General features: G+C 41.3%; 2 protein-coding genes across 2 annotated transcripts; both read right to left on the bottom strand.

Moving 5' to 3' along the window:
• Positions 1-2,847: 2,847 nt before the first annotated feature.
• Positions 2,848-3,741, bottom strand: BDW43DRAFT_302007 (uncharacterized protein; the record flags this gene model as incomplete). Its single annotated transcript, XM_032045167.1, has 1 exon — positions 2,848-3,741. The coding sequence occupies one exon, from the start codon at positions 3,739-3,741 to the stop codon at positions 2,848-2,850; it is 894 nt and encodes a 297-aa protein (XP_031897969.1).
• Positions 3,742-8,397: 4,656 nt separating this feature from the next.
• BDW43DRAFT_146511 (uncharacterized protein) lies at positions 8,398-9,516 on the bottom strand. Its single transcript, XM_032038379.1, has one exon. The coding sequence runs from the start codon at positions 9,195-9,197 to the stop codon at positions 8,616-8,618; it is 582 nt and encodes a 193-aa protein (XP_031897968.1). The 5' UTR covers positions 9,198-9,516; the 3' UTR covers positions 8,398-8,615.
• Between the last annotated feature and the right edge of the window lie 1,600 nt (positions 9,517-11,116).

Raw genomic sequence — 11,116 nt, 5'->3', positions numbered from 1 at the left:
AGTAAATATATTATTTACCTACAGTAATATAAATAAATTACAGTATTAAGAGACTGTATTCTATCAAGAATGTAAATCATTGCTCTACTAGAAAAGGATCTACAGCTGTGGGCCCCTGCAGGTGGTTCACATATATATATTTTGACCTGTGGGTGGTTTGCATACAATCTTGACCCGGCCCAAACCCAACAGGCTGGGTTGCGAAACCTGAAAAACCCGGCCCAACCCGCGGGCCTAACAAGTCTATTTAGAGCTTAAACTAATTTATTATTATATAAAAAATTAATATAAGAATATTATTTTTAAGTTTCTGCTTTAGTAAATAGAAATATATAGTGATATTAAAGATAAATAGTAAAACTCTAGACTTATTTTTTTTTATATAAGAAATTATAGCTTAATAGAACTGCTCTATTTCTTCTGTATAATTATACTAAGTAAACTAGGTAGTTATAGATAAAGTAAAGACTAAAATTACTTAAGAAAAAGTAAAAGAAAAAGAATTAATAAGATTAATAATCTTAGAATCTCTTATATATAAAGAAGAAGAATATAATCTCTAGACTAGATATAAACTATAGACAAGGATATCTCTATATAGATAGCCTATATAAGAGCAGTAAGATATCTAGAAATCTATAAGAATATTTTTACTTTTATAAGTTTTTTCTCTTTTATATAAGCTAGTAAAGAATATATATTATTTTAAAGTAATAATATAGAATAATATCTATATATAGAACTAATATAAATCTAGTTAATCTATTATTTCTAGATTATTTATAGTCTTTTTCTTAAGATTATTTATAATCTCTATCTATAGAATATCTTGAAAAAGAGATTATTAATTAAAGATCTCTATTAATCTAGATAATAAATTTAGTTCTAGCTTATTTTTCTATATAATATAGGCTTAAATTCTTGTCTGCAGATTAAAATAAATTATATAAAAAAAAACTAAAATATCTCTATCTATATATTCTAGAGAATTTTAAGAATTAAAGTTAAGCTTCTATAATTAGATATTAGTCTAATTATAGATAGTATATAGTAAATACTTATTAGAATCTTTTATAGAAAAGATTAGTAAAATATTTAATATTAAAAAAGTAATTATAAGATTTATTCCAGTCTTATATATTATTTTATAAGAAATAAAATAGATATCTATTAAATTTAAGCCTATAATTTAAGATATTATTAATAAAATAGTTATAATTTATAAAAAACTTACTAGAAATAAGATATAGCCTATTTTTTTACTTTTAAATAAAATAGTTATTCTATATTTATATAAAGAAGATTATTTTAAGCTGGAGTACTAATATATAAATTATATATAAAGTAATCTAATTAGCTAGATTATTCTTTAAAAATACTTCTTTTTCTTAAAGAGCCTGGAAATAGTTCTAATATAGAATTAGTCTTTATATAAAATAAAATAAGAGAAATATATAATATATTTTCTATTAAAAAAGTAAGCTATAGCTTAATTAAAGCTATCAGACTTTAATTTATTAATTAGCAGTGCTTGTACTATATATATAGTACTTAAAAATCTGGATTTCTGGATATTTAGACTGCTACAACTTATATTAAGTCTCTATAAGAAGAATTATCTCTGTTTCCTAGTCAGATTATATAAATCAAGACTGCTATTTAGTAATCTAGAGAATATCCAGAAACTGCCAAAGTACACTAACAGCTATATAAGAGATAATTCTAATATAGATCTAAATAATATACTAAGAATAGATATTAATTATAGTATAAATCTTAATTCTATATAATAAAAGCTTAAGATAGCTATTTATTAACTAAATAAAATTTAATTTAAATATAATATATATATCTTATTATTATTAAAGATTATTTAATTATCTTTATATAGTAATAGGTATAAGGCCTTAATATAATAAGTAAAGATAGTCTCTAAGCTTAATTAGACTAATATATAATAAAATATAATATAATATATCTAGCTATTAAAAGATCTTAACTTTAAAAATATTAATAAAGTAATATTTTTCTATATTTCTTAATCTAATTCTTTTTAATCTCTATATAAAGTTTAGATAGAATAGCTTCTATTTATACTTAAGTAGCTATAGAATTTATTATATAATAATATAATTCTAGCTAATACTGAATATATTTTAATATCTAAGTCTTGATATTAAAGTCTTTTAGCTATAGAATCTTAAGTAATTTCTTTTTTTCTAGACTAACTTACCAGAAAAGAATCTTAATATAAGTATAAAGAATTAGATTATTTAATACTTTATAATTCTGTTTTTAAATATCCCACTGTTAAAGACATGTCTTGATTGTCCAAGTAGTGACTGTAATACCATAAGAATTGGCTAGAGTCTCTGTAATAGTATTAGGGGATATATTATTTATATAAAGATCAGTAATCTCTGCCTTATAAGGCTCAAGATTAATTGCCGGACGAGGCATGATGATGGCTTGTACAATAGAATCTAACTCTTGTAGAAGTAAGCTACACCGCTTGTTTTAAGAGATCTGAGCTCCAAGCAGGGCGGGCAGGAGGGTGGTAGACAAAACGATTACATGAAATTTCAGTTTTTTCCCTTTTGTCCCAAGGGTCTGCCGTACAAACCCTCAAAATGGAGGGCGAGGGTGAAGTTCCGCGAGGGTTTAGCCGCAGCCTCCAGATTCCTGTAGCAATAGACTCTTTGTTGCTATCTATTGCTCACCACATGTAGCTGGTTGATCATAGATTGTTAGAGATACGAATTCTAGTGCGCATCTTTTATTATAGATATTTACATCAGGCATCCTGCTGCACGAGAAGCAATGTCAACAAAAGATCAGTTGCACTGATCATACATAATCTCCCTTGGATGGTCTGCTGGCGATAAGCGCCCCTGTTAATGCTGGTGCTGGCGCTCCAACCTGTGGTGCGGCCGTTGTATTGCCGCGCACACTTGGTGTTACGGAATCAGAGAAAGAGATGGGCTCCTTGGCGATCTGAATCAATTGATTAAGGACGAAATATTCGAGCTTTAGCTTGATACTGTAGGTGACGTGCCTAAACATTGCCTGAAAGGTATAGTACCCGGCCAATTGAATTCCTATAATCGCCATGTCAAGCAACACAATAGCAATGTTCATGACGAGCAACTGGACGAGGATATGTATATATGAGTGTTTTGAGCGAAGTCGCAGTAGCTTGGTAGTCTCCCATATATAGATAATAGAGATGAGAGACTCCTGGATACAAAATGCAATAAGCTGGGCTAGTGTCATGATGTTATATGCGGTTCCGAGGCGGCGGCTATCCAAAGAGATAACGATATAGTTAAGCACAGCAGTGGGAACGAGAAAGACGATAGTATCGATGATAATTATCCGGAAAAGGATCTGGAGTAGTTTTGGCGATTGCAAGACCAAGTGTAGTCGCGACCATAATACAAGTGAGTGGCCTGTAAGCACACAGCACGAGGTAATAAAGCATAGGGTGACCGATATATAGCTTGAGATTCCCCATTGATAGAAAAGGAGCATATCGCTTAGGCAATACGGGACAAGGTTGGAGGATGTGATCAATAAGCTCCAGAAGTAATAGCCCCGGTACCGCTTAAATGTTAACAGGCAAAGCACAACCAGCTCAATGGCATTATACCATGCCACAGCGGCAAAGGCTGAGACAACATATTTCTCTACCTCGACACCCAATGAATTCTGGATAAATAGTTCTTGACCTCTTCCATACATAATTAGGGTAAATCCGCATTCAGAGAAAGTACCTAGTTGCAACAAATAGACGAGTATTATATAGCCTGAGGTTTAGTGTAAGAGAGGGGATAAACAGTTATTAAAAGGCTGCTTTCGTTCGGTCAATCTTCTACTTTCTTTTGTGTGACTACCTTGCCAGGCAAACCAATGTTTGTTCGCAGCCCGCAGGGTTACTTTGCGCGAGTTTCTCATGCCTGTGCCATGGGACTACGGATCTGCCCACCGAGCTACCTACTCTAAGTGGCGTATTCTGTTTAAGCGGAATGATAACACAAAACCTCCAGGATGGCTATGACCGAATATAATGGGCTAACTTCGGCTGAATGGGGGGGGTGAATAGGGCCGTCGCTGACAGTCACCACTAAAGAGGATCTAGGACTAGATAGCAAATAAGCTGATCTCATCTACAGCTCAGCATTTACCGTTAGCACTGCCCATACTTTTAAACCTTGGTACTTCCCGACCAGAAGCTATAGAAAGTTTAAGGCAAACCGCGCAAGCCGGAAGTGGCAAAAGGCCTTGATCGGGACCATGCCCGTTAGAGACTTCTATTGGGGGAATGCGCTCGCCAACACCGGGTCTGGATTCTGGACTACAATCATTAACAAAGCGTAATCGCCTAGAATACTGTTTCTCAACAAACCAGGCAAAGGCGCGCCTATGGAAGGAGACATCGTACTTAGGGCCGGGGATGTTAAATAGGTCAAGACCTGCATCGGGTTACTTGGTCAAGTGTTATGGTATGTAGGTAAGTGAGGGTCTGTCTCGGTCTCAGGCGGCCTACTTGTTGTGATAATCCTGGTTGTCAACTTCTTTGGATCAGGCGTGAACTTAAGGCCGAGTTTCCTTCCTCCTTGGACTAGTGTCGGGTTTCTCCGGAAGTCTCTGGGGATTAACTAGATATCCATATTTAATTAATCTTTTTCCATCTATTGAGTTTGCACTCGCCGTATCTGTCATGGTCCGCTCCAGAGTAAGCGGGACGTTAGCTTAACTCAGACGCGTTTCGTATTCTGTATTCACGAGCGACTAATTACGCAGCCCAATGAAGGCGACAGGTTCCTAGCACCGTTAGCTAGGAACAGCCAACGCCTTGAAGCCAGGGTAATGTCAGGGCCTAGGCCGAACTCTGCCTGAGGCACCAAGTCTGCTTTATTCGCTGTTGATCCGATCCTACATTACGAGATCCCACATTACTGTGTGATAGAATTCTTTCTTTCTTTCTTTCTTTCTTTCTTTCTCTCTTCCTTCGCCGCGTTGGACGTTTCGTTAGATCGCCACCTAGATATAATTTCGTGCATATTAGCAAGGTGGTATAGGATCATCACACGCTACGAGTCGTCAACTTCAGACACCTCCCATAATCTATACAAAATTCGGAAAATAATTAGGGACCAGAATAGGTTAGACAGGAACTGGCTCCATCAATCGCGGTACCGTGGTGACCGCCAGACGCCCCGTCGTTGTGTGGTTCGTGCCGTGAAATCGCTGGGTAGAATCACTTTGTTAATAATATACTAATCCATGACAAGTATCAGAACTAAGTTCGACGAGCCGCTGGGATATATGTACTATATTTTTTAGCGTCCAGAATATCTCCTATCCACTAGAGGAGATCCTACAGCTGACATCATATAGAATATACCAGATATGTTATGAGGTGCGCCCGGCCTCCATCATCTGAATCCTGGGTCACCTCTGGATCCCACCGACGTCTCTATGCGATGCGTAGGGTAGGTGAGGATCTTGATGACACTTGTATCCACTCTTCAGATTGCCGACGCCGTGGCTGGATGTTCTGGGGTGCTTCTCATGGGACTACTAAAGATCCCTGCCTGTTCTGGGAAAAGGATTGGGGTCAGATTACTGCTGAATCATATCAAGCAAAGATTTTGCCTTTAGTAGATGGCTATATACGCCTGCTAAAGCAAGAAAATCCCAATACTACTCCGCTGTTTTTTATGCAAGATAATGCACCTAGCCACGCTGCTCAAGAGACAAAGGGTGACCTAGAAGAGCGTGGAGTATCAGTAATTTACTGGCCTGCTTACTCGCCTGATCTAAATCCTATTGGAAATATACGGGATTGGATGAAGGATTGCATTATGGCACGCTATCCAGATGAGGCAGTTTTATCATATGATCGGTTGAGAATAGTAGTTAGACAGGCCTGGGAAGCAGTTCCCGAGTCGTTTTTTGAGGATTTGCTAGATACTATGCAGGCCCGTTGTCAGGCAGTAGTCGCTGCAGAGGGTGGGCATACAAGATATTGATTTCGAATAGCTTTAAATTGAGCACTTTTTATGAGCTTTTAACTGAGCGCTTTTAGGAGGTATTTTATATGGGAGTTGAATAACCCCCCAGCTTTTTTGGCTTATCCGTCTGCAGATATACATATATACCCTCCCCATATCCGCAGCTTGTAGGGAAGAGTTACTCATTATCCTCCCCTACCTTATCCAAATGCCACTCTAGTGGCAGAAATAGTTAATGCCAAAATATTATCTCGTTTTATTTTTTCCTTTTATTGTTTCACTTGCCTGCCGTATAGGCCTTATACTAATATTGACGACTGAGACAAAGTTGTGCTAATGTATGTATATACGTACCCTTAAAAGAAGAGTTATAGGAGAGCCTGAAGAAAGTGGCTGATTCTGTCGGGGGAGCACAAGTAAGGGATATTTTTATGAAAGTAGTGGAACGACTTGGCACTAAAGTATCTGAAGATACTATTAGCAAGAAAATCTATTCTATCCTAGAAAGCGATAGCACAAAAATCCAAGTAGAAGCAACCGGAATTAATGTTGTAGATTGGCCAAAAGTTAAGCGTGGCCTAATTACAGTGCAGGAAATTCAAGCAGTCGTGGATAATATTAAGGACAAAATCAAACATCAGTCCTATTTTGCTGAACTTATCAACAGTGGGTATGTCTCCCCTGTCGATTTACTGACAGGGAAAGGGGGAGTTACAGCAAAAACTGGATAATGGTTATTCTAATATTGTCGACATTAGGGTTTACAAATCTTCCCTATTAGTGTTATATGAAGAAAGGATATTGGTGGAGGCACTCCTCGCTCGTGGAAGTTTTGAAAGCAAAAAAATTCCTGATCTGACCGAGGGTGAAAAAGGTAAATCCCCAAGCAGTACATCACTCATAGTGAATGAAACTAATCTAAGTACTATATTTAGCCTCGAGAATATGGGCTGGGAGGATTGTGCATCTACTTTAGGGCCGGCTGCATACTTCGTGGATTTCACTGCCAAGCTAAAAGCTATCACTATGGAAAATGATTTCTTTGGCAAAAAGTATCTCCTCTTCAAAAAAGAGGAAGAAGATGGAAAAAGGGATAAAGCAAAATTAAGCTTGCAAGATGTACTGTTTGCGCGCCGACCCGACCTCGGAACTTTGCAGCTCTCCTGTGCTAATATCATGTGTGGGTTCCATATATTGATCTTGGCGCCTTCCTCAGCAAGGACCTAATCATTACCGTTACCTACGTACTCCGTGAGCCTTAGGGATTAGAGGCACTTACGGCATGTTGGCTACTGGGAACAACTGTTGAGGGTCTGTTGGATTTTGCCGGGTAAGCACCCGTCGACATGTTTCATATCTGCAATACTTGAGATTGACTGGTTGTATTTGGTGTGACGGCCAATCAATATGATGATATTGGAGCTATCTTATCTAGAATTGCAAGCCTGAGGGGAAAGAGGAGGACGTTTTGTGGGGGACGTGAGACATGTGAGGGGAAATAGAAAGCTATGTACAATCAGCGCAAGCACTAGTGAATTCATCACAGGTGTAGTCTGAAATAATAGAAGACAATGAACGTCTCCCGCGTTAGTTGTTCTGCCAAGTGTCCACTGTCCAACTACTCTGATTCCTACCGGCCACATCCGAATTCGCAGTGGTTTGTAAGATCGCACCACCCCTTTCACTAACGAGAGTGATAATCCACCGACGATCGAGTGGCCGGACTGAGGAAGCTGCACAATCACATTCAGGCATGCTCGATGCAGAGGAACACTACAACCTGCACAGAGGAGTATGTTGTCCAACCTCATCCGATGACCTCCATTCTGCAGCACTATGGGTGACCCGGACGTGATTGAAACGCCTGCCTCGCTTCTAGATTCTATAGTCAGCTTCCTCACTGGCCCATATAGATCGGGCAGTGGATATGACCTGCCCCAGGACGTACGTCACGCTCAAGGGAGAGAGGGGAAGGAATTTGGCATGGCCTGTAACATTCATAACCACGCCAGCACGGTAGGAATATGATGGCGCAACTCAAGGTCGCGTACAAAGTTTCACTGCATGCGCTCTGTACATTCTCCTTGACTAAACACCAATTCATATCCGTCAGTTCGGATATATGATAAATGCATTGTGGAGACTAGCTTGACCATGTGGAATGACCCGATTGGCTTCCCACCAGAGAGTGCCTATGGAGGTGGCTCCGTGCACAACTTAGTGTACAAACACAAATAGACTAGCAGGGATACAATGGCCCTGATGTGCTGATAATTAGTGGGATGAGTGGAACTTGGGAAGGCTGAACATATAGGCGAGGCTGTAAGCCTTAAGCCAATAAGAGGCACGATCGGACTCTCACTCAACTCACGACTCCACACAGCATCATGCAATTTAGAAGCAAATACATCGACAGGTAGCTACAGTAACCCCAAGCATTAAATCCATTCAATCTTTCTCTACACCTTGAACTTTCTCGGCAGCTTCCTGATCCACTGCCTCAAACACGCCCTCCTTCTTTCCTGCCTGCAGCAACACAGTGAACCATGTAGTTGCTATCTCGGTTTTCGCCGGCTTCACGGTAAAGACCGGATCGCTCTAGAGCTCGGTTAACTGCAACACATACTTCCCGGCCTTGTGTACTGTACCTTCGAGTTCGAGGGTGAACGACGAGACTCCAGGATCAGCGGAGAAGAGGTAACGTGGACCACGACCAGGGGGAAAGTTGCCCTCCGGAAGAACGGAGAACTCGAGTAGACGATCTTGGCCGACAACCTTGTGATCTACATACAGATCCTTGATGCGGCGATCTGTGGTAATGCCGGTGTGTGATAACAGCCAGGTCTGTTTATCATCGTCCGTCTCGCTGTCTGCTTCGCTGCCTGACGGGGTGTCCTGCTCATCTTGCTGGTCGGCTTTATCAGAAGCTAACGTTTTTCCCGGCTGACCATCTTTCAATGGAACAGATTCTGTGCGATTGGTGGGAGACGTTTTATCCGGCGAGGGCTCTTGTTCGCCCTCCTTGGTATTCCCCTTGTGTCGACTCTGCGTAACATCCTTGTCTGGCTTCTCCATCTTCTTTTCCCATTTCTCCTCACTGAAAAGCCCATAACCATCGAGACCACGGACTTGACTCATAGTAACTTTGATGCGAGCAAAAGCAACTGTCTTCGTGGTCATGTTCGTTGCAATTAAAGTAAGCTTGGCACGGCCATTCTTGGAGTCGTACTCAAGGCTCGGTTGCCACCTGACACGAAGGAGAAGACCTGAAGGTGGAGGCCCGCCCTTTATCTGCCTTGTTGTAGAATCTCTCGGGATCCCCTTCGTGAACTCGAATTTAGCGCTTGGAATATGAAGTTGAACCCGATCTCCTTGCAGCCTAACATGACCTGTTAGTATCTAGTATGGTTATTGTGACCACAGAGGCGTCACAGAGTAGAACGCCTAGAGTGGGAAGAACAGGCAACTTACGGTAGGTACTCGATGTCTGTATAAACGTGACCCTTGTCGCTAATGATGGGCTTGCCGAACCGGAGCGTGCCTGTACCGGGATATATGAAGCGACCGGCAGCCTTAAACGTCTCCTGGAGTGTCTCATTGACATACGCAAGCGATGTAGAAAGAGTTTCCTCGATATCTCTTGCCAAGTGTTTTCTCTGCATCTTCGAGAACATACCGGGTCCTCTTTGGGTCAACCGATACCTTAAGGTTCTCGGGATGCTTGGTCTCCTTGTCGATCTTCTGAATGACGGGAGATATGGTACCATTCTCATTGACCACACCTTCAGGGGCTAAATTAACCTCGACACTGCAAGTTGAGACAATACAAAACCTTTCAGTAGAGTCAGCTTCACATCTCATAAACGAGCAATGATTGTCAGAAAGGGTTGAAAAGGGGGAAGAAGCTGAGTATGGACAACTAGCTCCCAGGATCTAGAGCTTGGGGATAGCCACAGCACTTACTCTCCCCACCACACTACGCTAGGGCCCGCATGGGACTCCCAATTGAAATCTGGGTTATTGAAGTACCCCTCCCAATGACGGTAGGTGTTCTCGGTAGCGACGATTAAGGTACTCGAAGAGTCTACCCTGCGAACAGTCACTGACGTCTCAGTTACAGTCTTATATTTACGATACGTAGGTGCTCCGGGGGCGTCATCCCCGTAGTAGTGGACCAAAGTCCCACTACCCGGCGCCTCAAGTGTTTTGTGCCACTTCCAGTCGAGCAGGCCATTCTCGGTGAACGCGTAATAGCTATCATGGGCGTCTTGCGGGGGAACCACTGCGAATTCTCCAACCTGCTCCGCCGACAGGTTTTGCGGGAGACTGCCCCCAGCTACCTGCGGGATACAAATGCATGATTTCGTGCCTTCTTTTGATTTATCAGTGTATAACAGCGGCTTGAGAGGGATGACCTGTGCTGCCAGACAGAGCTCCTGCAAGCTGGGAAGCAAGTATTTGCCGAAGAAGAGTCGATAGTTCAGGACAAACGTGCCTTGTACCCCTTCAGGCCAATCTGCGGAAGAGTCTGGAGGTATGGCAAGGTTGCCAGAAAAGGAAATCAAGTTTTGTTTAGGGACTTTTCGGCCGTCGACTGTTTCGCAGAACACCAAGCAATTACGTGGCTCGTCGAGTAGACCCTCAGGAGTGCGGCCTAAGGACCTGGCATTAATATAGTCATTGTCGTCTATGTACGGATAATTCTGAAGAAACAGGCCGGTCGGTACTAGAGAATGGTAAAGCAGGTCAGCTAGGACTCTCTCATTGACCGAAATTCCCAATGGAGTCTGGGGCAAAAAAGAGCTCACCAAAGGTTGGAGCTAAAGGGTCCTCTGCGAAAGGTAATTGTCAGCCTGTCTACATCATAGTCAAAGGGGCATGGACTCACCAGCAGGGCCTGGAACGCGGATCTGTAGGCCCAATGTGAAAAATGCTGAATACTGGTGGTCCATCGCCCAGGTGGCCAGAGTGGTTTTGACCTTGCCCGCGTTTCTTCTGTTCTGGATACTTTTCCGTGCCCATTGCTCCAGGGTCATGTTGCCCGATTCTTCCAGGACCGTGCTCCGAGTCTGATCGGGAATCGCCCAACTCGTTTCTGG

Source organism: Aspergillus alliaceus, assembly GCF_009176365.1.
Source record: "Aspergillus alliaceus strain CBS 536.65 unplaced genomic scaffold BDW43scaffold_37, whole genome shotgun sequence".
NCBI lineage: Eukaryota > Fungi > Ascomycota > Eurotiomycetes > Eurotiales > Aspergillaceae > Aspergillus > Aspergillus alliaceus.
The sequence above is the reverse complement of the archived record's forward strand: the minus strand, read 5'-3'. Positions and strand labels throughout refer to the sequence as shown.